The sequence below is a fragment of the Cornus florida genome, unplaced genomic scaffold (genome assembly GCF_030987335.1).
Source record: "Cornus florida cultivar Cherokee Brave unplaced genomic scaffold, ASM3098733v1 CherokeeBrave_3.0.0_Hap2_Chr09, whole genome shotgun sequence".
NCBI lineage: Eukaryota > Viridiplantae > Streptophyta > Magnoliopsida > Cornales > Cornaceae > Cornus > Cornus florida.
The window spans coordinates 10,240,025-10,267,954 of record NW_026775579.1 but is presented as its reverse complement, the minus strand read 5'-3'; the positions used below and the strand labels follow the sequence as shown (position 1 = coordinate 10,267,954).

General features: G+C 39.4%; 1 protein-coding gene across 1 annotated transcript in view; it reads right to left on the bottom strand.

Moving 5' to 3' along the window:
* Window positions 1-288: 288 nt before the first annotated feature.
* Window positions 289-27,930, bottom strand: part of LOC132273538 (uncharacterized) — a 30,057-nt gene continuing 2,415 nt past the window's right edge. Inside the window, exons 2-3 of the mRNA XM_059774498.1 lie at window positions 14,482-14,636; window positions 289-1,199 (exon numbers count right to left, since the gene is read on the bottom strand). Coding sequence (XP_059630481.1) covers window positions 522-1,199; window positions 14,482-14,636 — 833 coding nt within the window. The 3' untranslated portion in view covers window positions 289-521. The remainder of the gene's footprint in view (window positions 1,200-14,481; window positions 14,637-27,930) is intronic.

The window sequence follows — 27,930 nt, the reverse complement described above, 5'->3', positions numbered from 1 at the left end:
TTGATATCGGACTGTTAAGCACAGAGACGACATAGTTACAACTTGTCCAAATATTATAGATAAGATATAAATCACCGAGACTACAATGAAGAAAAATAATAATAATAATAATAAACTAATTTTTCCTCTCATGAAGAAGTCGCTGTTGAAATCGGACTGTTAAGCATAATATATCAACTGCTAAAGCACTCAGCTTTCTGCTGCAACTATATATATATTTTTTTGTTTCAGTTTCAGTTTTTCTGTCATAGATAGCTATCTCTGAAATAAATCACGAGACATGTTAAATGCGAAGAATGGACTGAGGGATATGTAATATTTTCTTCAAACGGAAATTGGTGTACAAGTACTTACAATAACTAAAATACCGACTTTCTACAAAAAGGAACAAGATCGACTGACTAAAAATTAGCGCCAGTATTCTGTACATTTGAATTAACATAAAACTGCGATGAGTTTTCTTGCATTGATTTCCAGCTCAATTTTTTTCGTTCTTTGGGCGTTTCTAAGCTCATAAATGACTACATATCTTGCTTTGGTTTCCGGCTCAACTCCGAATAGTGACCACCCATCAGCTGCAAAATCTCTTCCCACAAGCCCTCTGATGAAGAATCTGATGAACTTCCCAATATCAAATCTGCACTGCATGCAGCAACATACCAATAATCCGATTCAATCTCATCTCTCAACTGATCCAGCTGCCACCCCGCATATCCAACAAAGAATCTGAAATCGTGCGGCTTAAGCAGCCCTTTCTTCACCAGCCCAGCAGCTTCATCCAAACTATTCCGAGCACCAAAAGACAGGCCAGGAATCACCTCTTCAAACCCAGGAAGTTTTGAATGTTCCCCAGTCTTCAACAAGAACATACTTGCCTCAAGGGGCCCACCAAAATGCAAAGAACAGTCAGGGAAAGTGGTTGCCAGATGAAGATTAGTGGGTTTCATGTGTCTAATTTTTTTGTGAAGTGGACGGTTTATAACCACTCCAAATGGCCCCTCCTGTGGGTGTCTAGTTCCAGATCTCAGGAGGAGAACCACGGTTCTTTCAAAGGTGCGAACCCCATCAAGCTTTTCAGTGGCAACGAGGACACAGCCAGTCTCAGGCGATGAAATAGGGTGGGCCCATTTCAGACCAAGAGGTTTGGACTCCAAGGATGCCCCATCTTTGTTGCAAATATCAGAGTCTGTAGTTTCAACCTGGTAAAAATGTTCAAATTCAATTACACTGTTCACAAGGATGTGTTTCAAATATTACCCCAGCCAACATCAAGCACGATTGATGCCGCCTTACCAAGAGGAGACAATCAAATCGTCATCACAACAATATTTAAACAAAACAAAGGAACCATGAAAGAGAAAGGAGAATTGAGCAGCAAACTGTAGTTGCTGTAAAAATTATCTCTTCAACTAATCATCAAAACCCTAGCAATTACAACAAGGCTCTATATAGAGTTCCTTCTTAGGCATATAGATTAGCTAACTATCAAACATAAATTAAAACCAAAATAAGAAAGTTGCTGAAAATGAGAAGCAAGTCAAAACTTGCTAAAAAAATTATGGTTCTCCTTGCCCTTCCTCCAATTCTTTCCTTTTTCGGGTGTTCCCAATGTTTTAGGAAATCTTTTACTGGGTCCACAACTACATCAATGATAGTCTACAGGCTTCATTGGATTTTCTCGAATATGAGCCGGTTGAAATTTATCATGTGGTACCATATCTCATATCAAGGAAGAAGGTGTCTTTCTACTAGTTCACGGAACAAAAGGATATATTTGAGGTGGACAATCTGGAGAGCATCCACCAAAATCCTCCCCAAACCATCACATATGGCAAAACCCTACCAGTACACAAATTGAATTACATTTAACTAAATACATTTTAAGGTACACGCACTAGGTTTTAAAGTTGTGTTTAGTTTTAGTTTTGGTAGTTTTCGTTTGCCATAATAAGTCAGTAAGTCGATTTGAGGCTGATCATCTCATAATGAATCAAATTTAGGGTTAAAACATTCTGTTAGTATATACAATAACCACGATTTATGAAATGATTTATCATATTAGCAGAGATTTGATTATGCAATAAAATATGCCGTAGAAAATATGCTTTACAGCATGTGCTCATTTTATCTATAAATACTAGAACTATGAATGAGTAATTTATCTCATTCAAGCCTTTACGTATTATTAATCTCATTCAAGCCTTTACACAATTCTCTCCTTTTTCTTTTTATATTTCTACTATCAGAGCCAACACCTTTCCGCACCTTTCAGCAGCTTGCTACTTGTGCAACAGCCACCGCTGTTTGTGACACTGTGTGACGTTGCCTACACATGTTTTTTTGTGTTGCCGTTTTGTGATTGAAAACAGGGATTTTTAAGTTTTACAATTTCTTTTTTACTCTTCTAGGGTTGGGTAAATTGGGATAGTTGGTCTCCAACACCTAAAAGGGCTTGGGTAAAAAAATAAAATAAAATTAGCCTACAAAGAGGTTCCGGATACTAAGGAGGTTGTCTAGCTATATGTAAGCGGGCATCGCTCCTTAAAAAAAGTATGTATTTGGATTTTTCGGGAATGGTCTGAGGAGACATTGTTATTGTTTATGGTCTGAGGAGACCCTTTGATTTATTAACAAAATTTGAGGTGTTTTTGAAGTTTTTTAATTGTCGTGTGACAGATTATGACAAATTCAAGGTCCTCGGGACCTCGACTGTTAATTCTATTGGCTCAAGTTCTGTGCGTGGTGGTGCTATTTTTCCCACCAACTCATCAGAAAATCCAAGACTTCAAACCACCACAGTGAAGTTGGATGGTTCCAACTATTTGATTTGGGTACAGTCTGCCAAGATGTTCATTGGTGGCAAAGGCAAGATTGACTATATTACTGGTTCTGAGAAAGAGTCAGCTGAGTCAGAGAAGGCATATCCACAGTGGTTTGACTATGGTTATGTCTTGGCTAGTCAATTTGATGCAACCAAACATAGTTGTTGGCTATATGTTTATGAAGATTGCTAAGCAGATTTGGGATTCAGTTCAACGAACTTATTCTCAGAGGTAGAATAATGCATGGATTTTCCAGCTGGGGCGAGATATCACCAGTATTTCTCAGGATAACGTGACAGTTTCAAGTTACATCGCTAAGCTTCATGCTATTTGGGAAGAAATGTCATATTATGATTCCTTCCACTCTTTGAAGGATCCAGATGATGCAGTTTTATATGCAGGAATTGTGGAGAAGAATCGAGTGTTTCAATTTCTTGCCGGGTTGAACGACGAGGTTAAGTATGCTCGTGTTCATTTATTGGGCTTATCTTCATTCCCTACTCTTAAGGATGCATACTCCTATGTGTTGTCAGATGAGAGCTGTCGGACTCATCCATTAGGTGTTGCTTTTGTTGATCATTCTGCTACGGCAGTTTGGGTTCCCAACCTTTCAGGAACTGCACCATCCCAATCAGTTTAGAGCTCTACCACCGATCCTCCTCTAGGATGACAACGTGGACGGTGTGACCATTGCGGAAAAATTGGTCACATCAAATCTCGTTGTTATGCTCTACATGGACGCCCAGCGCAACAGAAACAACAGCCTCGATCCTCTGCACATTCTGTTACACAACCAGTCTCGTTGTCAACTCCTGACAACTCTGCCTCTACATCTTCTACCACAGTTACCTTAACTCAAGTTGATTTGGACAAGTTCAAACAATTCTTCAACCAAATGGAGACATCATCTCAGCCAAACTCCACTTATGCCCACTCAGGTACTATTGCGTCTGCACATAGCGTACCTACATCTTCGACACCATAGATCATTGATTCTAATGCTTCAGATAATATAACTGGTATGTCCTCATCCGTCCAATCTTATAGTATCTTCTCTGACCAACAGGCCAGTGACCTAGCGGTACCAGGCCCCTACTTCTCAAAGAGAGGTCAGGGGTTCGAGCCTTAGTGGAGGCACGTGTGTGCGAATACCAACTAAGAAAATATATATATATATAGTTTCTACTCTGGCCATTGCAAGGTACGCCTTGCGAATGGCTCTCCATCTTCCATTCCTGGGAAGGGTCATATATCAATTACTCCTTCATTAACTTTGTTAGATACTCTTCATGTTGCACAGTTGACTACAAATCTTATTTCTGTTAGTAGCGTTACCAAACAATTAAATTGTAGTGTAACGTTCTTTCCCTCTCATTGTATTTTTCAGGCTTCTAGTGTCGAAACAGACGATTAGCCTCAGTGGACGGTTATACCTGTTGGATGCTCGTTTGTCACCTCAAGCACATTCAGCTTCATTTTCTAATTTTATTTCATCTAATAAAGCCCAGCTTCTGCGTTGGCATATGCGTTTAGGACATATTTATGTCGTTTATTTAATACATTTATTTCCTTACTTATTTTGTAACGTGACAGTGTTAGATTTATCCTGTTAGACATGTCATATGGCTAACCATGTTCGTTCCAATTACCCTGCTAGTAGTAATAAATCTGTTTTAGCACCTTTTGATCTTGTTCATTCAAATGTGTGGGGTCTTTGCTCAGTTTCTTCTAGTCTTAGATTTTGATATTTCGTGTTGTTCATTGATGATCATAGTCATGTTACATGGGTTTATCTTATGAAAACAAAAAATGAGGTGTACACCATTTTTAAAAAAATTTTGATAATGGTTCAGACTCAATATGGTCGTACTATTAAAAAATTCAAATCTGACCAAGGTACGCAGTACACTTATGGGGAGGTACAGCAGTTATGTCCAGAATTTGGGATTGAGCATCAGATGGCTAATGTTAAAACTCCTCAACAAAATGGTCATTCTGAGAGAAAGAATCGCCACATAGTCTTCGGGTGTGTGTGCTTTGTGCAGTAGTTGGGGCAGACTCGTACAAAGCTTGACTCCAAGGCTTTCAAGTGTGTATTTTTGGGCTATTTTCACTCTCAAAAAAGTTATAGGTGTTACCATCCTCCCAATCGTCGACGGTTTATATCCATAGATGTTTCTTTCTTTGAGCATACACCATGATATAGTAGTTCAGTTGGTTCTCAAAGCGATTGGTTTCCATTGAATATAATGGATGATCACCTTCTTCCGTGTTCAACTCCTCTACCGTTACCTGTTTTGTTTTCTATGATTCCTCCTTGTGATACCCCTCCAGCAGGGGAATTGTTTCTTTTCCACAAGTTTATAGTCAGAGACAACAGGTACAAGCTTCTACTCCCACAATCGACTGTCCTGTTCCTTCGGCACCAGCTCTGCCTTCTCAAGCTATTGTTTTACTTGATGATCGCCCCATTGCTCTTCGAAAGGGTAAACGTTCTTGTACATACCCTATTTCTAATTTTGTCTCTGATTGTCCTCTCTTACCCTCCTATCGGAGTTTTCTCAGTTCCTCTTCCTTCTAGTGTTGCAGATGCACTAGCACAACCTCAATGGCGTGATGCTATGACAGAAGAACTACAAGCACTTGAGAAAAATCAGACTTGGTACATGGTTCCACTTCTTATTGGACGAAAGGCTGTGGCTTATCGTTGGGTGTTTACAGTTAAGCATAATCCAGATGGGTCAGTTGCTAATTGCAAGGCCCAGTTGGTTGCCAAGTGTTATGCTCAGACTTATGGCATAGATTATCAGGAGACTTTTGCCCCTGTTGCCAAGATGAATACCATCCATGTATTATTTTCCGTTGCTGCGATTCGATCTTGGCCTCTATTTCAGTTAGATGTCAAAAATGCCTTTCTCAATGGTGATTTGTAGGAGGTGTACATGGTTTCTCCTCTGGGCATTCGTTCTCCTGCTCATTTTGGTATGGTCTGTCATCTTCATCGTTCTCTGTATGGCCTCAACCAATCTCCTCGAGCTTGGTCGGATCGCTTTGGCACTGCCATGCTCAAGTTTGGTTTCTATCAAAGTGCAGCTGATCATACCTTGTTTTTACGTCATTCAGGCGGTAAGACAGTTGCTCTCATTGTATATGTCGATGATATTGTTCTTACCGGAGATGATACTACCGAAATTGCTGAGGTTAACAGCTATCTTGGCCGTCACTTTGAGATTAAGTATCTTGGTCCCCTACGGTACTTCTTGGGCATTGAGGTGGCTCACTCTAAGGCTGATACTCCGATTGAGTAGAATCATCGGTTGGCTGATTCTGACGGTGAGTTGTTGTCGAATGTTGGTCAGTATCAACGACATGTGGGGAAGCTCATCTATTTATCAATGACTCGACCTGACATTGTTTATGCCGTGAGTGGCGTGAGTCAATTCATGCACTCTCCTCGTAGCCCTCACCTTGATGCAACTATTCAGATCCTTCGCTACTTAAAAAGGTGTCCGGGCCATGGTATTTTGTTTGTCAATCATGGTCACTTACGTGTTGAGGCTTGGACAGATGTTGATTATGCTGGATCAGTTTCAAATAGGAGGTCAACTTCGGGTCATTGTACCACTGTTGGTGTTAACTTGGTTACTTGGCGCAGTAAGAAGCAGGATGTTATCTCTCGATCTAGTGCAGAGGTAGAGTATAGGGCTATGGCTCTTGGGGTATGTGAGTTGCTATGGCTGAAAACCTTGATGACAGACTTGTGCCTTCCAGTGTCGCTTCCATTCTCACTCTATTGCGACAAGAAAGCTGCCATTAGCATAGCAACAAATCCCGTTCAGCATGACAGGATTAAGACCATCTCCAATGCAAAATGCCATTTTTGCTTGCCAAATCTATATTTTGAGAGGAGCTACAGTGTCAAAATGCTATATTTTAACAATTCTGCTCCAATGGTGCATTTCATCCAAAATACTATTTTTTGACATAACTACCATTTCCAACTACCAATTTTCAACAATCATTTTTTTTTTTTTTGGTGAGTGTTTGTATTTTATTTAGCTTATTTGCCTTATTAAAAATAAATAAATAATAATAATCATCAATCCAACTGAGTCTTGAAATTTAGACAACTTTTGGATTGACATATATATCTATATATATATATAAACACAGACATATATATATACACATATATACCAACACTGACATATATATACACAAGCACAACACCAAACTACAAAATCTACAAGAATCAAAAATTTAAAACCCATATATTTCAGTTTGGCAGAAGCAATAGCAATAGCTATAGTTTGTGCTATATTTGGCACAAGATTTGGCAAAGCTATATTTTGGCAGCCCATTTAACAGCTCATTGGAGAGCCCATGTTAAACCCACCTGCTATATTTTGAAATTGGCAGCACATTGGAGTTGCTCTAAGTATATAGAGGTGGACCGTCATTTCATTCAAGAGAAAATCATCTCTGGTCAAATTTGCACTCCATTTGTCACAAAGCTCTCAGCAGCTTACAGACATTCTTATAAAGGGCATCAGCAAGATTGTGTTTCAGAATGCATTGTCCAAGTTGGGCGTTTCAGATATCCACGCACCAACTTGAGGGGGAGTGTTAACATATATGATAGCCACGATTTATGGAATAACTTACCATATTAGCAGAGATTTAATTATGCTAAAGAATATGCCATAGAATATGCTTTAGAATATGCTGTGATTTGATTTTGTTTCCTTTCTTGTAATATGAGCATCTGCTCTTTTTATCTATAAACACTAGAGCTATGAATGAGTGATTCATCGCAGTCAAACCTTTACATAATATTAATCTCATTCAAGCCTTTATACAATTCTGTCCTTTTTATATTTCTACTCATTCCGATTAAATTGTAAGCAGGGTATATGGTTTCACCCAACTAAAAGTCACACAAAGCATAGCTAAGAGCACGAAAATGATAAACCACTATACAATGAGTAATGTACTTTAATAAATGGGTTTGAGTTTTCTAGGGTCCACTTCACTCTAGCATTATATAATGAGTAGTGTACTTCCTTTAAGTTAGAAAATACAATATAATAATGCTTTTGAATATATAAATGTTGTACGGCATTTTTATTTTCAGACAAACATAAACAAAGAAATATATACATTTACTTTAATTTATTTGAGTATTGTTAACCACTATCTAGTCTAAAAGCTTAAAACTGTTTGAGATGGTGTAACTTTAATATTTAAATCCTTCGACACACCCCCTCACGTGTGGCCTTCTTTTGGTCGAACACGTGTTTCAATTTAATTATCTGAGTGACGGTGAGGTTTGAACACAAGACCTTGCTACATGATACCATGTTAACCACCATCTACTCTAAAAGTTTAAGTTGTTAGAGAAGGGTGTAACTTTAATATTTAAATCCTTCGACAATTATTAAAATTTTAGGCAGGAAATGATTACTTTATGATGAAAGCTAAAGCTAAATCTTAGAGAGAAGAAGAGGGAGAAGAATTGATTGTATCTCTTATTTCATATTCCAAAAGGATGATTACAATAGGTATATATAATATTCTCCGGAACACAAAATAAGGAAGGCGGTAGGTGTAGGTGGTAGGTGAGTGCTGAGCAAGAAATGTGTCTAGACCTATTGTGTGTCTAGATAAATACATCATGTGGAAAGGGTCACGATTTTCTAAGATTTTATACAGCTGTGTAATGTACAGCTATGTATTTTATTTATTGTACAACTAGGTAGAATCAGATCTGCCACCATAATTTTAGGAGTAGATTACTATTTTATTAGCTGTAAAAAATCTTTAAATAGGCTTTAATCTCTTAGCATTTGAATATGAAAAAAGTATTCTTCTTCTTGTGTTGTGTTCATGGTATCAGAGCCGGTTCCCCACTGGAACCGATTTTTGTTTTCTGCATCATCCTGAAGTTTTTTTTTTTTTTTTTTCCTTTTGTTCTCGGCACTTACTGCCCTTTTTCCAGACCATTGATCTGTTCGTGACACTTATTGTCCCTTTTTTGTTCAGATTATAATAACACTTACTGTTGATTGTCAATATATTCGTTAATCTTCTTTAATGCCTCTCTTCTCTGAAGTTTTTTTCAGGTCTCTTTTTGGGCGTATCTCTATGTTTCGATCTCCCTGTTTTTTTGACCCGAATCCTAGTTTGTGCCGCACTTGCCTCTGAAAGTGTTATCCCATTTATTGAAGGTCTGGTCTGGCACCCCTAAGTGAAGAAAATGGCTGATGAGAAAATTCCAGACACCACAAGTGGCTCCAATAAACCTGTAGCTGCTAGTCTCAGTCCTTTACAAATTCCCTCAACTGACAACACGTCTCTGCAAATGTCTATACAGAAACTGAATGGGAAAAATTACCTACGGTGGTCTCAGTCCATTATGTTGTTCATTAGAGGGAAAGGAAAACTCGGCTACTTAACTGGTGAAACAAAAGCTCCGGATATGGGGGATCCAGTGTACAATACATGGGATACGGAGAATTCCATGATAATGCCTCTACTCATCAATTCAATGGAGCCTGAAATTGGAAATAATCACATGTTTTTTCCTACAGCAAAAGATATTTGGGATGGAGTGAAGGAGACTTTTCTGATGTAGAAGATTCAGCCCAAATGTTTGAGATCCAGACCAAGATACATGATTTTAAACAAGGAGATCATGATGTTACCAAGTACTACAGCATGCTACGGAGCTTATGGCAGGAGTAGGATTTGTTCAACGAATTTAAATGGCATTGTTCCATGGACAGTACTCAATATCAAAAAGGCCTGGAGAGAGATCGAGTATTTAAGTTCCTTAGGGGTCTGAACAAGGACTTGGATGAAGTAAGAGGTCGTATACTTGGATGAAGTAACTTCTGCCATCAATTGGAGAAGCTTTTGCAGAAGTTAGGAGGGAAGAAAGGCGACAGTCAGTCATGTTAACCGCTGCTACCCCAACAAATCTGGATACCTCAGCTTTGGTTTCTAAAGGACAAAACAATTACTCCTTTAGTAATCAAAATAACATACGAAGGGGAGAAAGAGTGGTGTGATCACTGTAATCGCCCTCGTCACACAAGGGAAACTTGCTGGCAGCTACATGGTAAACCAGCCAACTGGAAAATATGCAACCACAGAACCAAGACAATCAGGGTATGCAGGCCAATGTTGTTAACTCAGGAAGTGCACAACCAGCAAAAAGTTCAGAATCTGTTCCCCAATTCAGCAAGGAACAAATGGATCACCTGTGTAGACTTTTGAGTCAGTCCTCTAATTCCAATTCTGGTACCTCCTCTTGTTCTGTCGCTCACCAAGGTAATCTTTTGACTGCTTTTAGTGCTCCAGCTGAAAAAAACAGCCCCTGGATCATTGATTCAGGTGCCTCCAATCATATGACCAGCTTGTCAACCTTGTTTACAACATATAATCCTTATCCTGGTAACTCAAAAATTAAAATTGCTGATGGATCTTTCTCAGCTATTGTAGGAACGGGATCAATCCCTCTTTCACAAAATATTTTTTTACAGTCTGTTCTCCCTGTTCCAAAACTATCTTGCAATTTAATATCCATTAGTAAACTGACGAAGGATTTAAATTGTGTTGCTAAATTCTTGTCAACTCTAATGTGAATTTCAGGACTTGCATTCGGGGAAGACGATTGGCAGTGCTAATGAGAATGGAGGTTTATACTATTTTGAGGATGAATATACCTCAAGTGGACAAGCTCAAACAACAAGTTGTGACACTTCCTCTTCTGCTGATGGTGAAATAATGTTGTGGTACCGTAGGTTAGGCCACCATAGTTTTCCTTATTTAAAGACTTGGTTTCCACTGTTATTCAAAAATAAACATCTTTCAATTTTTCAGTGTGAAGTTTGTCAATTTTCTAAACATCAACGCTCTGTATTTCCTTCACAACCATAGAAAGAGTCTTCACCTTTTTTTATGATACATAGTGACATTTGGGGTTCATCTCGCACTCTTATCATTACGGGTGCTCGTTGGTTTATAAAATTTATTGATGATCACTCGCGTGTATGTTGGGTTTTTCTGTTAAAGGAAAAATCTGAAGCCGGGAAAATATTTCAAAATTTTTACTCCATGGTGCTTACACAATTTCAAAGAAAAATTCAAATTCTCTACACCGACAATGGCAAAGAGTATTTTCATTCCATTCTTGGCAACTCTCTGTTACAAAATGGGATCATTCATCAGTCTTCTTGTTCTAACACTCCTCAGCAAAATGGCATTGCCGAAAGGAAAAATAGACACCTATTGGAAGTAGCTCGATCTATAATGTTTACTTCTGGAGTTCCTAAACAATATTGGGGAGAGGGTGTCCTTACTGCCTCTTACTTAATCAATCACTTACCAACCCGTGTTTTTCAGTTTCAAACACCACTTTCTGTCTTTACCCAATCCTTTCCCAATGTTCCACTCTTTACCTCGTCACCCCTAAAAAATTTTGGGTGCATTGCCTTTGTCCATAACCACAGTCCAAACAGAAGCAAACTCGATCCCCGAGCCTTAAAATGTATCTTCCTTGGTTACTCCCCAACTCAGAAAGGTTACAAGTGTTGTGATCCTACCTCTCGCAGATTCTATGTCACTATGGATGTCACCTTTTTTGAAAATCAGTCTTTCTTTCCGACAACTTCTCTTTAGGGGGAGAGAATCATATGCTCGAAGATAAGTTCTGGAAAGTTTCATTACCCATGTCACTACAGCCTTCAGCTTCACCTCTGTCTTCGCCCGCAGCTGAACCAACAGTGACCACAACACCAAAGGAGGTGTCACCGCATGTTGCTCCACCAACTGAGCTCCGTGTTTACTCAAGATGACAACCAAATTCTAAAATAGTACACGACCTTATCTCTCAGTATGGCCAGGAGTCTGAACCAAATGCACATTCATCGGGTATCATTTCTCCCATTCCTATGTCTGATTTGGAGTCAGATAACCTTAATCTACCCATTGCTCTTAGAAAATGAATTAGAACCTGTACACAACACCCCATTTCCAAGTTTGTTTTGTTCCATAGACTGTCCTCCTCTTTTAAAGCTTTTGCCACTAATCTGTCATGTCTAGAAATTCTCAGGTCCTATACAGGAGGCTGTAAATGTTCCTGAGTGGAGGAAAACTATTTTGGAGGAAATGCAGGCCTTGGAAAAGAATAAGACTTGGGAGATGGTTGATCTTCCAAGAGATAAGAAGCCAGTGGGATGCAAATGGGTGTTTACAGTCAAGTACAAAGCAAGGCTGGTTGCAAAGGGCTTTACCCAAACATATGGTATTAATTATCAGGAGACATTTGCACCAGTGGCAAAGATGAATACAATCAGAGTTCTGTTGTCTCCAGCTACCATTTTTTTTTTTTTTTTTTTGATAAGTAAACAAGGTAAATGGTAATTTAATTTTTGTACAAAAGGTAAGACTCCAGCTACCAATTTTGATTGGCCTCTTCACCAACTTGACATAAAAAATACTTTCCTAAATGGGGAGTTAGAAGAAGAGGTGTACATGGATTTACCTCCTGGCTTTGAGAAGAAACGTGGAAATAATAAGGTGTGCAAGCTGAAGAGATCTCTCTATGGATTGAAACAATCTCCACGGGCATGGTTTGAGAGGTTTACCAACTCTATTATGCAACAAGGATACCTCCAGAGTCAAGCTGATCATACACTCTTCTTCAGACACATGGAAGATGGTAAAAGACACATGGAAAATGGTAAAATCACTATTCTTATAGTGTATGTTGATGATATAATTATGACTGGTAATGACAGTGTTGAGATGGAGAAATTGAAGCGGATTTTGGCCGGTGAATTTGAGATAAATGATCTAGGCCCTTTGAGATACTTTCTTGGTATGGAAATTGCGGGGTCCAAGAAGGGAATATTTGTCTGACAAAGAAAATATACCCGACTTACTCAAGGAAACTGGTTTGCTTGGTAGTAAACCTGCTGAGACACCTATTGATCATAATCACAGACTCGGCAGTGACACCAAGGGATGCCCTGGAGATAAAGAGCAATATCAAAGATTAGTAGGGAAGCTGATTTATCTCTCTCATACTAAACCAGACATTGCATTTTCAGTTAGTGTAATCAGTCAATTTATGCACTCTCCAGTTGAGAGACATTTTGAAGCAGCTTACAGAGTTCTTAAGTACTTGAAGAGAACTCCTGGGAAAGGCTTATTCTTTGAGAAGAATAATCATATGCAGGTTGAGGGGTTCACTGATGCTGACTGGGCCGGTTCAGTTAGTGATAGAAGATTAACTTCTGGGTATTGTACATTTGTTGGAGGAAATCTAGTGACTTGGAGAAGTAAAAAGCAGTCTATGGTCAAGAAGTAGCACTGAGGCTGAATTCAGAGCAGTTGCACAAGGAGTTTGTGAACTGTTATGGTTGAAAAGGCTACTTAAAGAATTGAAGGTTCCTGTGTCTAGTCCTATGAAACTGTACTGTGATAATAAGGCAGCTAAAAACATCTCTCATAATCCTGTTCAGCACAACCGTACCAAGCATGTTGAGGTGGACCGCCATTTTATTAAGGAAAATCTTGAAAGGGGTGTGATTTGTATGCCTTTCGTTCCAACCGAACAACAACTTGCTGACATTCTCACGAAAGGATTACAAAAAACATCTTTTGAATCAATAACTAGCAAGCTGGGAATGACTGATATCTTCGAACCAGCTTGAGGTGGAGTGTGGAAAGAGTCAACGATTTTCTAAGATTTTATACAGCTGTGTAATGTACAGCTATGTATTTTATTTATTGTACAACTAGGTAGGATCAGATCTGTTACCATAATTTTAGGAGTAGATTACTATCTTATTAGCTGTAAATTATCTTTAAATAGGCTTGTAATCTCTTGGCATTTGAATATGAAAAAAGTATTCTTCTTCCTGTGTTGAGTTCACTTCATGTGTAAAATATGAAAGCTGTAATAAGGAGTAGTTGACTACGACTTGTATTCACAACACTTATAAAAATTCTAAAAAAAGAGGAAGCATCTTAACTAAATAAAGTGAAAGTAACAAGTGACTGTACAATTTATCTTTAAATATGCATAATAAGCCTATATATTTAATTTTTTTAACTGGTATAACTCTTTTTTTTTTTTTATAAGTTGAACTGGTATAACTCTGTTTATAACTCACAAGGAAGGCTCTTGTAATTATGATGTTTCCCAAGTAGATAACAGGTGCAAAGATGTTCAATAAGAAGTGGTTGACAACATGTCAAGTATTTGTTGTTACTTTCTCAATGTTGTAGTGTTGATCCTATTTGTGCACCTTTATAGCAACTTTTATTTGATATTAGGTGCACCCTAGTTCATCAATTCAAGCTTGGAGCAGGGGAGCAGCACCTATTATAGAAGGATCATGTGACTGAGAACTGAACCCAATACAGTGCCAGCTCTAGGGATGTCTTAGTGAGCATATGGCAGCCAGTAGAATAGACCATCACTAAATCAGTAAACATCCTAAATCCTCTCATTAAATCTGTGCACTAGATTGACTTTCCGCATACTATAGAACATGCAGAGCTTCATTGGATCTGATAAGTAACAAGTTCTAAAGTTTCATAATTGGGCATAGTTTAGAAGAAACAAGTAATTTTACAAAAACAATACCTGCTCTCGAGCAAAGAGAGCCGCTCTAAACTCTCTCCAGTCCAAGGTTTTACGATGGGACTTAGGGGAAGCAGTGTCACCGGATTTGTTGGTCTCAGAGGAAGGATCGTTTCCTTTTACACCATCTCCCTCCGGAATGGACCGACCATCATTACCTGCATTTGTAAAAGCAGCCATTACAGAATATATATTAACCGCTTTACATTATAAGTAATGAAGTGTCTAAAAATCTAAAAAGTAGTAGGAAATCTCCAAGCTTGCAGAGTATGAGTATCATGTAAAAGATAACATTCCAACTAATTATAATTACTAAAATGGCATTTTAATTCTTATAAATGCAAAAGTTTAATCATTTTCCCTAAAAGGAAAGCTTCTGATATATCTCTTTTGTTCAATATGAGTCGATTCCAGGCTTCATTCTATTAAGAAGTAAAGTAGGTAGTATAAGGTTGAAATTGAAGACCAGGTACGAAACATTGCAGATTTTCGAAGGTTTATACATATATAAATTCTATTGATGCTTGTGCACCTGACAGAAATATCTACACACACTCATAATAGTGAAGCCATGCACCTCAGAAACACACATACACTCAACAAGACTTGCTCCAAACCAACAAGGGAAGATAATATGAATAGATCTGTTGACAAAACATATTTATTGAGATGAAGCTGATATGGAGATGTAAGAAATAGAGAAAATGCTCACTCTCTCTCTCTCTCTCTGGGGTGTTGTCATTCTTGATTGGATAGGATAAATGGGAGAAAAGGATTTGGGGATAGAAATGAGCAAGGTGATGAAACTTTCTGATGAGAAACACAGAGGATTCCTCATCGTTGCCCCTCTTGTATGGGTGGTGAAATTTTTAAGTAGAGACTACATACATCCTGTCTGTAGCTAACACATAATTCTATAAAAAGAATTGAAAACCTAGTAAAATCTATGAAGCAGGTCAGTTAGCATAAACAAAAATTTAAATCATAGCATGCCATCAACATGTGCATAAATGTAAAATTGAATTCTTATTCTGTTAGATCATGTTTTAATTCATGGAAAAGATGTATTGAATGCGTAAGTCACTTTTTGTGAAGTTTTCAAGTTGTGAAAATTGACATTTGTAGGGGTCGCCCTCGAGGAGAGTAGGTGGGTAGGAGCCCATGGTTGAGAGGTTTGAGAAAAGGCTTGTGGTAGAAGAAGCAATACCTTTCTAAGGGTGTGAGGGTCACCCTAATGAAAAGCACCTTGTCGAGCCTTCCTACTCTACTTACTTCCTTCGCTGCTAAAGTAGTTAAGAGATTAGAGGCGCTTGAGCGTAATTTCCTGTGGGGTGGTATGGGGGAAGAGTTTAAATACCATCTCGTTTGCTAGGAGTTGGTGGTCTCGAGATTCGATGACTGACACCGTTCAACAAGGCCTTCTTGGGGAAGTAGCGGTGGACATTTGGTGTGGGAAGGCAGACACTTTGGAGGAGGGTCATTACTAGCATATTTGGGAGGAGAGGGTGGTTGGTGCTCTCTCGAGGTGAGGATTCCTGGAGGGGTCGGTGTTTGGAATTTCATCCAAAAGGGTAGGACAAATTATCCAAACAGATCAGATTCTGGGTTAGGGATGGTAGGGGCATTCGCTTTTGGGAGGATATCTGGTGTGGTGACCGCTCGCTGGCATGTTCCTTTCCCAGACTTTCTATGAATAGGCATGCCTTTGTGGGCGACTGTTATTGACTTGATAGCGGAGGACAACCTGGGATGTGTGCTTTTCGGGACATTTCCAAGACTGGGTGCTGGACGATGCCATTAGGTTCTTGGAGATTCTGCATATAGCCAGGAGGTAGATGGTGGAGTGGCTGACTGCCAAGTGTTGGTTTATCTTATCAGGGGAGGATGGATGTCCGCTCTTCTATGCTTTCTCGTTGCCTTTTGGTGCATTTTAGACAACCCCCTTACATTTAGGCTTGATATTAGCTTGTATATTTGCATATCTTTTATTACATATGTTCAGGCTTAATTATAGACTATGTTAGATTTAGGCTTGATAATTTTTTTCCTAAAGATTTAGGCTTGATATTAGCTTGTATATTTGCATATCTTATGTTACATATGTTTAGGCTTAATTATAGGCTTAGCTTGCATTTAGATTTCGATTTGTGCTTGCCTTTTATGTATAAAATATAAAAATATCCCTATTGGGATGAATACACTTGAGTTGAATTTTCCCAATTCTTGCAACTTTCACATGGTTTTAGAGGGTCTTACGATCCTATAGTCTTTTTCGTTGCTTCTTTTTTTTCTTTCTTTTTTTCCTCTTCTATTTCCTTTTTAGTAGAGGCTCTGCCTCCTCTTCCATGAGATCCCTCTGGTGTGTCTATTTGTATTGAGGTGCCCCTTGTTTAACCATTGTCCGGCTTCACTATTATCACACCATGTCTTCCTTTTCTAGTACTCTGGCTTACAAACTCTGCAACATCTACTCCAAAAACCTCTATGGTATATTGTTCCTTGTTCTCAGTCCTTAACATCACCAATTTGGTGACTTTTAAATTGACTAACTCAAACTATCTCCTTTAGTGCTCTCAAGTCAAGCCCTTTTTGGTTGGGCAGAATTTTTGGTGCTTAGTTGATGCCTCTGTGGCAACCTTGTGAATAGGTTTGTGTGAGCGTATGCAGGTGGGACCAATAGACTACCACAGTGGGTAAGCTACAGGTGCACAATCCCACATCGCCTGAGTGTGGATGGGGCAAGTGCTATATGTATGACACAACGTGTTTCGAAAGCCGTGATGGTTGTGAACCCACCAAAACTCCAGAGTTAAGCGTATTTAACCTAGAGTAATACCAGGATAGGTGACTCCCTGAGAAGTCTCTGGTCTGGGGGAGCCAAAAGCGGACAATATTGTGCCTGGATAGGGTGAGGGTTGTTACAAATGGTATTGGAGCCTAACCTAACTGGAAGTGTGGCCAATGGAGACGTTAGGCCCCAAATGGGGGGTGATCGTGGCCACCTTGAGGGCGGGTGTGTGTGAGCATGTGCAGGTGGCACCAGTAGACTACCACACTGGACAAGCTACAGGTACACAATCCCACATCGCCTGGGTGTGGATGGGGCAAGTGCTATATGTAGATTCAACACCCTTCTATGACAAAACGCATTTTAAAGCCGTGATGGCTGTGAACCCACCAGAACTCCAAAGTTAAGCGTGCTTAACCTAGAGTAGTACCAGGATGGGTAACCCCTGGGAAGTCTCTGGTCTGTAGGAGCCAAAAACAGACAATATTGTGTCTAGATAGGGTGAGGGTTGTTACAGGCTCTTATCATGCGCCCTCGGAATTCCTCACGACGACTATTGGCCAACCCAGTGTACCAAACCTAGATTACTTAACTAGGCTCGCACTGATCAGACAATCCTTAATCTTCTCAATGCCATCTTCTCTGAGCCCATTCTGGGATTGGTTGTTGGCCTCCACACTTCACAAGATGTTTGGAGCTATCTTGAACGACACTTCACGAGATGTTTGGAGCTATCTTGAACGACACTTCTCTCAGCAATCTGTTGCTCATGCCTCTACACTTCGATTCCGCTTCTTGTCTCTCACCAACGAGAACCACTCCATCTCTGACTATTTCTTCATATACCAAGTCCGCCAAGTCGTTGGCTGATTCCTTAACTTCTATTTGTCAGCCTATATCCAATGATTATTTAGCTACTTGTGTTCTTCGGGGTTTGGATATGGGTTATGAGATGATTATGACAGCTACACCGCATTTTCAGCCGTTGTCATCATTTCTAAAACTTCGAGCTCCACTACTGTCCTTTGAGGCTCAAACTTCTACTCCTACTCCACATCCTCAGGCTACACTTCTAGCTCAGTAGTCTTCTGTTCCTCTTGGGTTTTATTCTACATCTTCTGCTATCAGACAGGGCAATAATTCTGTTAATCGAGGGGGCAACCATAGGAATCGGAACCACAACCGCGGGGTTGCAACAACAACAATCGTGGCTCGGGTCAGGGTTGTACTCGCATTTCCAGTTCGTTTTTTCAGTTGTGCAATGGTACCGGACATGTTCCCCACCAGCGTCGTTGTTGGTGTGCTCATCCTACAACTGACTGACTCAATCCTGCCTGTCACCATTCCCTGTGCATAGTTATCAGCAACAAGTTTTACCTAAGTCCTTTTAACCACCATGTCTGAATTATCAGCCAGCTACAGTTCATGACCTGAATTGGTACCCGATTCAGTTTATCTTGCCAATGGATTTCACCTCCCTATTCACTCATACGGGTAACATGTCTCTGTTGGTTCTTCTTCCTTTCAGCTTAACAATGTCTACCATGTTCCTGCTATGCATAAGAACCTACTTTCTGTTGCCCAATTCACTCAGGATAATAATGTCCATCTTTCCTGTTATGCACAAAGATTTTACATTCAAGGCCTAACCTCTGGTGCTCTTTTGTTTCAAGGCCTATGTAGGGATGGTCTTTATCCTTTGTCATCTATCTCCCCAGTTACCCAAGTCTTTATCTGAAATTGATGTTGCAGAAACAATTTCAACTTAACAATGACCATTGACCATAGAGTCATCATTGATGACAACAATGTCAACCGCAAATACTACAAGAAAAATGTAACCTGTTTCAATATGTTGAATTTTTTTTTTTCTTTTTTTTTTTTTTTGATAAGTACATAATGTATTAAAGAGCGTTTAAAAGGGGAACGTATCCCTCAAAAGCTACAAAAGGCCAAAAAGGGCCTCTAAACCCTCGAAGAACCCAAAAGATCAACAATCTGCTCTATGGATTTACAATTTCTCCCTAGAACCCAACAAAAAAGGGTGCTAATAATGGAGAACTTCAAAGATGCAATAGGATTTTCCTTTCCTTCGAAAGATCTCCTATTTCTCTCAAGCCAAATGCACCACCAAACGCATAAAGGTGTAACCCTCCAAAAATCACGGACTTGAACCCCCACTGTACAACCTTTCTAAGCGCCTCAATCAAACATCTGGAAGACCAAATACGGAATCCAACAATCCCGCGCCACCGGGTAATGAAAAAGAAGGTCATCAACCGTTTCCTCATCATTCTTGCACATAAAGCAGCAGTTAACCACAATTTGTCCCCTTCTCCTTAGTTGAAATATTGATTGGTCTATTTAGCATCTACGAAGACCAAATTCTAATGTTGCCTCAGAAAATTTTCCAAACCAAGCTCTTGGTGACTGTTTCAAACCATACAAGGCTTTCTTTAGATGATAGACACTGTGTCGACACACCCCCTGAGTAACAAACCCAGGTGGTTTCTTCATATAGACTTCTTCAAATAAGTCAGCATGTGAAAAAGCATTTTTAACATCTAACTAAAACAACAACCAGTTACGATTAGCAGCAATAGAAATTAAAAAACGAACAAAAGAAATCTTGGCAACAACAGAGAAGTTCTCATCATAATCAACACCATAGGTCTCTGTATAACCTTTAGCACGCTTTTAAACGCTCAATGGAACCATCAAAAAGATATTCACAATATATACCCCACTTATAACCAACAGGTCTGGTAACAAGAGATAGTGGAACAAGATTCAGTGTTCCATTACGATGTAAGACATCCATTTCATCTTCCATTGCTTTCCGCCAGCCCGGATGAAATAAAGTATACTGCACATTCTTAGGAGCAAAAATAGCGGCAACTTGGAGGAGAAATTGAAAAAAGGCGGTGACAAAGATTTATAGGAAACATAATTAGCAAGGGGTTGATTAGAGACACAGGACCGAGTACCTTTATGAAGGGCAATAGGCAGAGACTCACATGCAGTAGATGGTGTCAGATCCAAAGACTCTAAAGAAGGCTATTGACAAGGCAAGGCAGCAGACGACTTCAATCTCCAATAATACCAGAGTGACTAGATAAAGATGGGTGAGGAAGTGGAACAGAGGGTGAGGAAGTGGAACAGAGGGTGAGGACGTCTCAGGTGTAATATCAAGAAGAGGACTTTTGTTTGAAAAATACAGAATAGCCTCACAAAAGGAGACATCAGCACTAGTGAAGTATTGCTAAATGGTAGGAGTGTAACAACGGTATCCCTTCTGAGAAGGATAACCAAGAAATACAAACTTAGTGGCACGAGGATCAAGTTTATCAAAACCAGGTCCGATATTGAGGACATAACAAACACCCAAAAACTCTAGGAGTAATGGGAAACAAGGAGAATTAGGAAACAAAACAAAGTAAGGGGATTTCCCGTTCAGCATAAAAGATGGCAAACGGTTATAGGTACTGGGTTCTTTCAAGATAATAAATAGGTAATAAATAAGGGATATACCATAATACAATATGAGGAATCCAGAAAGAGATTCTGGTAGGAGAAGTAGGCCAACCAAAGGAATATGTGGTGAAGGTAGGAATGTTTGTGAAGAATAACAATGGTGAGGTTGTTGAGATTTCATGATCACTTGAGTTCTACCTTCAATGCCCAGAGCTTGCCCGTATTTATAGCCTCAGATCATTTCGTCAAACCCAATGGTTCGAGTTTGTTTAGCTGAATCATTAATTGCGATGTTAGGGGTCTGTCTGGCATGTGTTTCACCATTCCTTGATTGTGCCCACACATGGGCGTGTTCTAACTTCTTATCCTCCATTCCAAAATCCTTCTGCGTAATCCAAATGCGTTCTATATTGACCTATGAGGGAGAACTTCTACTTATATCCCTCTCATGCCAATACTTAAGCTTTTCTTTGTCCTGAACAGTTGTCGAGGCTCCGTGACTCAAGGCAGGGCCATCATGGTTTAGTGACTCGAGGGAAGGCCATACGAGGCTTTGTGATTGAAGCCAAGATTGTTGAGGTTTCAACCGTTCCATGACTTGAGGCAAGGTTTCATGACTCGCGACAAGGCCGTATAGGTTTTGTTTGACTCGAGGCAAGGCCGTCGAGGTTTTGTTAACTTGAGGCAAGGCTCTCGTGGTTTTAATTCAAAGTTCAAATAGGCTTCGAGGTTTGTTTTTCGAAGTTTGACTTCTGGCTTTAAGGTTTGAGTAGTCCCGACTTTATTTTGTCTTTGGATTCTTACGCAAACCTAGCATTTGACTTTTGTTGGCGTGGGGTCTTGTATGTTATATACGTGTATACCACACACACATTTAGTCCCCTTGTGCGCATGTGTTTTATTGTGAGAAAAAAGGTGCGTGCATATAGGTAGCCATTCCGTTGAAGCGACTGTGCTTTAAAGGGTCATCCTTGCCTATTTTATGAAGAGTTGTATCTATGGGGAAATGTTGCTAACGTTTTTGTTGAAATATCTATATTATTATTATTTTTATTTTTATTAGCTGTTTCCAGCCTTTTATTAGGTGTTTTATGTAAGATCCTTATTATCATAGGATCACATAGATAAGATCCCCATAATCACGGGATCACGTAGATTTTGGTATATTTCATGTTTTTCTTTGATTTGGTTTCCTTCCTTTGTACCCTATTCTTGTATATAAATATAGCTCTTGGCTCTTGGTTTGAATAAGCCAAAACCCAAAACCTCTTCTTTTTGGTATCAAAGCAAAACAAAAACCTTCGCCTCCCCAACGCCACCTCTTTCTCTCTCCCTCTCTCCATTTTCCCTCACCTCCGGCGCACCTCCATCTCCTCCTAGCCCTCACGCCGGACACCTCGGGTAACCCTCTGTTTTTGACTCATTTTTTAGGAGAATTCACTTAGGTTTTTTTATGACCAAAGTTGGTGGTTTTTTGTTTTTTGTTTTTTTTTTTTCCTTTGTGGGCTGCCGGTGTTTGTCTGGCAACATATTTGGAGGAAAGTGCCGATTTTTCCGGCCTTGTTTTTTTCTCTTTCCTCCTGCTTTGACGTGTGGACCAGCCTTATTTTGGTATTATGACTAATTCTTGTAGCCAAAGGGATACTTTATCCTCGGTCCAACATACTTTATCTTTGGCACATCATACTCCGGCAGAACGGGTGACTAGTGTGCTCTTGAATGGGCGCAACTTCATATCTTGGTCCCGTTCTCTTTAACTTTATATTGGAGGGGAAAGGAAAACTAGTTGGCTTTTGGGTCTAGTCAAGGAACCGGAAAAGACGGATACTAAATATATTGCATGGGACATGGACAGGTGCACCATTTTGGGTTGGATCTTCAACTCAATAGACAAGCATATCTATAATATGTTCATGTTTCACACTTCCGTTTTTCGTTTGTGGCAAGCCCTTAACAAAATGTATGCCCATTCCTGCAATGACGCTCGTATCTTTGAACTCTATCAGGAGATTGCTCATGCATCTCAGGAGACACTCAAGCTGTCAGTATCAGAGTATTTTGGATACCTCCATTCTAGGTGGGAAGAATTAGCACAGTATGAACCTCTCTCCGATTTCTCTAAAGAAGCTGCAACTCTTTTTGTCAAGAGACTGGACCGTCAGCATACCAACCAGTTTTTGATGGGTTTATGATCTAAGTATGATACTCTTAGAACTCAGATCATAAACACCTCTCCTATGCCTGATTTATATGATGTCTTCGCTATTGTTGACCATGAGGAGCATAAACGTCAGATCTCTCAGCCAGTAGCTTTACCAGAGACTTTTACTAGAGACTCCAGTTGATCAGATGGCTCTTGCTGCTAATTCTAGACTTTCAGAAGGAAAGGTTATTTGTCAACATTGTGGATCCACAGGTCATGTAAAGGATCGTTGCTTTAAGCTTCATCCCGAGCTAAAGCAGAAATTTTCTCGCAATCGTCCTTCTGGCCGTGGCCGCATTGTCGCAGTAGCCGATACTATCAATGGGTATACAACTCCACAGATTATTGTCTCTCCTGCTTCAACTCCTCTCACACCATCTTTTCAGGACTTCAATCAGTTACAGTCCCAGATTAGTCAGCTTCGAGAGCGCTGGTTCCTCTATTCCCACAGCTACAATAGCTACACGTACTCCTTCTGCTTTTCATGTTACAGCGGGAAAACTTACTTGGGTTCTGGATTCCAGAGCCAATGATCACATGACTGGTGAGTTGTCATTATTTTCTACTCCATGTTAATCAGGTTGTTAGTCTAGCCGATGGGTCAACCACTATTATTCGTAGTAAAGGAGATGTTCATCTATCCCCTAATATTATTTTGCCATCTGTTCTTCATGTTCCTAACTTTGCATTTAATCTTCTATTTGTTAGTAAACTTGCCAAATCACTAAACTGTGTAGTAATTTTCTTTCCTCATTACTGTGCTTTACAGGACCTATGTTCGAAGAGGATTTTTGGCAGCGGATATGAGCACGATGGCCTCTACTACTTTAGGGATCCTCGACCGACACCTCCTCCACTTGCTTCAAGCCTTCAAGCCTTTGTTCTTCCAGTTTCTAGGTCTTATGATTTTTTGTTTTCAGACTTCAAATTTATGCCATGCTCGTCTTGGGCATGTAAACTTTCAGTATTTATGTCTGTTTTTCCCTTCATTAATAACAGCTTGTAAGGATAATAAGTTTCAATGTGAGACTTGTGAGCTTTCTAAACATACTAGAACCAGTTATATTTCTCATATGCATCGTGCACCTAGTATGTTTGATCTTATACATTCTGATGTGTGGGGTCCTTCTCTTGTTACTGCTTTTTCGGGGCATTGTTATTATGTCACATTCATTGATGATCATTCCCGCTGCACATGGGTATATTTACTTTAAAAGAAATCTAAAGTTTTTCCCTTATTCACTCAATTCCTTCAAATGATCAAAACTCAATATAAAACTGTTGTTAGGAATATTAGGTCTGTCAATGGTCGTGAATATGTTTCCAATGAGTTTCGGTCTCAACTTAACCAACAAACTTGATTAATATCTTCACTCCAGCTTGAGGGGGAGTGTTGAAATATATGTATTATTATTATTATTATTATTATTTTGTTAGCTGTTTTCAGCCTTTTATTAAGTGTTTTATGTAAGATCCCTATTATCATGAGACCAAGTAGATAAGATCCCCATAATCATGGGATCACGTAGATTTTGGCATATTTCATATTTTTCTTTGATTTGGTTTCCTTTCTTTATACCCTATTCTTGTATATAAATATAGCTCTTGGCTTTCAGTTTGAGTAAGCCAAAACCCAAAACCTCTTCTTTTGTTTTGGGTTTTTTTTTTTTTTTTTAATCAATTTCAAAACAAAAAAAAAAAAAAAAAAAAAAAAAAAAAAAAAAAAAAAAACTTTGAAAAGGCTCTAAATTCTTTTCATTTGCTCTATTTATAAAATTGTCACTTTTCTCTTGATTTCTCTTTCTTTCATTCTCTTCTTTTCTTGTCAGAGTTTTGTTTGTGCAATAGGGCAAGAAAAAGAACTTCGTAAAAGAGGAAAACCTCATCCAACAACAGAGCTCTTTTGGGTAAGTGGTTGTGGAGATTTCGCAAGGAACGTCATCGCCAGTGGAGAAGGATTGTTGCTTGCCGCTTTGGTGAGGAAAGTGGTGATTGGTCTTCCCTCCCAGTTTCTATAGCGGGAGGTGTTGGTTTGTGGAAGTTTATCCGGAATGGATGGGTTGTCTTCTCTTCACATATTAAATTCAAGGCGCGCGATGGTCGGTACATCCGTTTTTGGGAGGATTTATGGTGTGGAGATCAGCTGCTGTCTTGCTCCTTTCCCAAACTTTATCATATAGCTGTCTATAGACACGCCTATGTAGCTGATTGCTATCGGCTTGATAGCAGTGGGGTTACTTGGGACGTGCGTTTTAGACGTTCTTTTCAGGATTGGGAGCTGAAAGAGATCTATGCCTTTATGGATTTGTTGTATCAGCAGGAGGCAGTCGGACGAGGTACTGACGACATTTTGTGGGTTCCTTCTTCCAATGGAAGATTCAATGTTCGGTCCATGTTTCTATGCCTTTCTAACTTCGTTGGTCCTATCTTTCCATGGAATACTATTTGGCGCTCCAAGGCACCACCTAGAGTGGCTTTCTTTGTTTGGACCGCCGTTTGGGGTAACATTTTGACGCTAGACAATTTGCGGAAGAGAGGCAATCTAATTGTCAATTGGTGTTGTCTTTGCAAACGTGACGGCGAGTCTATGGATCACATCCTTATACACTGTCCGATGGCAAACGATTGCTGGAACCTTATCTTAGGCTTATTTGGCATGTATTGGGTCATGCCACAGTCCACCAAATGCCTGATTAATGCATGGAGAGGGTGCCAAGTCAAATGTCACGCTCGTGATTATTGGAGGATTGTTCCACACTGTGTATGGTAGTGTATATGGAAAGAAAGGAATAACAGAATTTTTGAAGGGAAGGAAGCGCCCTTGGCGACTCTGAAACTCCATATTCTACGTTCTATTTTTTGCCATGTAAAAGGAAGCTATTGCTCCTCTTCTGTAGATTTAATTGATCTTTTGGACTCCATGGGTCCTTAGGTCCTTCTTTTGATTCTGTTTCTGAACCCGTTCCCCTTTTGAACACTCTTTTAATTGATTATTACTTATCAAAGAAAAAAAAAACAGTTCCTCCTGGGTCCAAGTGGCGTCATGCACCATTTTTCGGTCCCATGATTTCTTTTGCGCTCATACGAACAACTATGGTGGAGACGTTATCGCACTAACAGGGGCTGATTTGATAGAACCTGAAGTGGATTTAGGAAACTCAAAGAGTTTTGGCATAATCTGTTTTTTGGTTTGCCATTTGATTTATACGGCAATACCTCCCCAATGCAGTCTCCAAAATGTGGTTTCCTAAAATCAAATAATAATAAAAAAAATATAGAAGGCATTGGATAAACATAGTAGGATCCAAGGTGGACTGATAGAGGTGGAAGCCCAAACAAACTAGAGAGAAAGAGAAGATGGCAGCATGTTACACCATTGAATCCATTGGTGAAGGTTTAGAGGATGTGGAGAGAGCATGGGTGTAAGAGAGTATAAGAGCTCTCAATGTTTAGGAGGTTCTTTCCTCCCTCTTTGCTCTATCTTTGTTGGCCTTGGATCATCTTCTTTTATAGGCGAAGTGAGAAAGTGGGTGATATCATACTTTGACCAAACATATGGGTTTATTGACATAATAATTAAAATAGATAAATTTCTCAAAAAAATATAAAACAATGTTAACTAAAACGGGAATAAGTTGTATGGAGTCAATATGGTATTTCTCTCTCTACAAGTCAAGTCGAGGATTGACTTGATGGACCCTAGACTTCAGCCACCAAACCAAGCACCTCCTCAGATCCAAGGTATTCCTGAGTCCTACTCTCAACTCAGGTCTTCAAGTCTTCCGTTTGATGATGTGGCATGTGCCACATAACTTGCCCGTTGACTATTTGACCAAGCTATGTGAATCATTGTTGATGATGTGCCACTTAAATACCTTTCTCACGAAGATATGTATCAAAAGGAACTGACACATATTCTTTGGCATTATCTAAACGCGAGACATGAATTGAACATCCAAATTAGGCTTAATTTCTTACGAAATATTTAAAAGATTGAAAATAACTCAAATCAATCTTTCATTAAAACAACCAAGTCATCCATGAAAGTCACAAAATAATGAAATCCGTTAAGAGAAGTATGTTTATTCGACCCCATACATCTGAAAGAATCAGCTGAAAAGGAATGGACACACGATTATCAATCCTAGATTTGCAGAACACGCAATAATGCTTACTAAGTTGACAAGCTTCACATGACACATAAGACGTACAACTAAGACTTGGGACTTGTCGTTGCAAAACTGGAAGTGGCGGGTGGCCAAGATGGCAATGCCACAGAAATGGAGAAAGAAAAGAATCACAAATCATGGGATGAGGTTCAAAATCAAAATAGTATAAGCCACCAGTTTCATGTCCCATACCAATCTTTTTCTTTGTCTTGAAATATCCTTGAAAACACAGTAAGTGGGATAAAATGTACCAGAACTCAAGTGTCTTAGTAAGCTTAGTAATAGACATCAACTTAAAGGGAAATTGAGGAACATATAAAACATATGATAAAGATAGGGAAGAACTAAGTTGTCATTCCAAAACCTAAAACCTTCGATGATGAACCATTGGCAAAAGTGACGCTCTGAGAAGGAGTGACAGAATGAAGGATAATAATTGAGAGCAACCAGGCATATGGCTTGATGCTCCAGAATCAATAATCCAGGCCCAGTGAGTGGCAGGCAATAAACATGAGGATGCAATACCTAATTGAGCAGAGATAGCCATAGAAGATGATGATGACACCCGTTGTTGCGATAAAATTTGAGCATATTTAGCATGTAGGATACTGATCACATCAGATTCAACAGATTGGACATCTGATTGGGCATGTGAATGTGAACATCCTCCTTATAAGAAACCTTATTTGCATAAGCAGACTGTTTTGCATGATTCCAACAGTGATTGACAGTATAAACAGCCCAACCACAGTAAGTACATCCCCATGGTTCTCTATCTTGATCTTGTCCTCCCCTGATCTGAGCACAAATTGGCACGT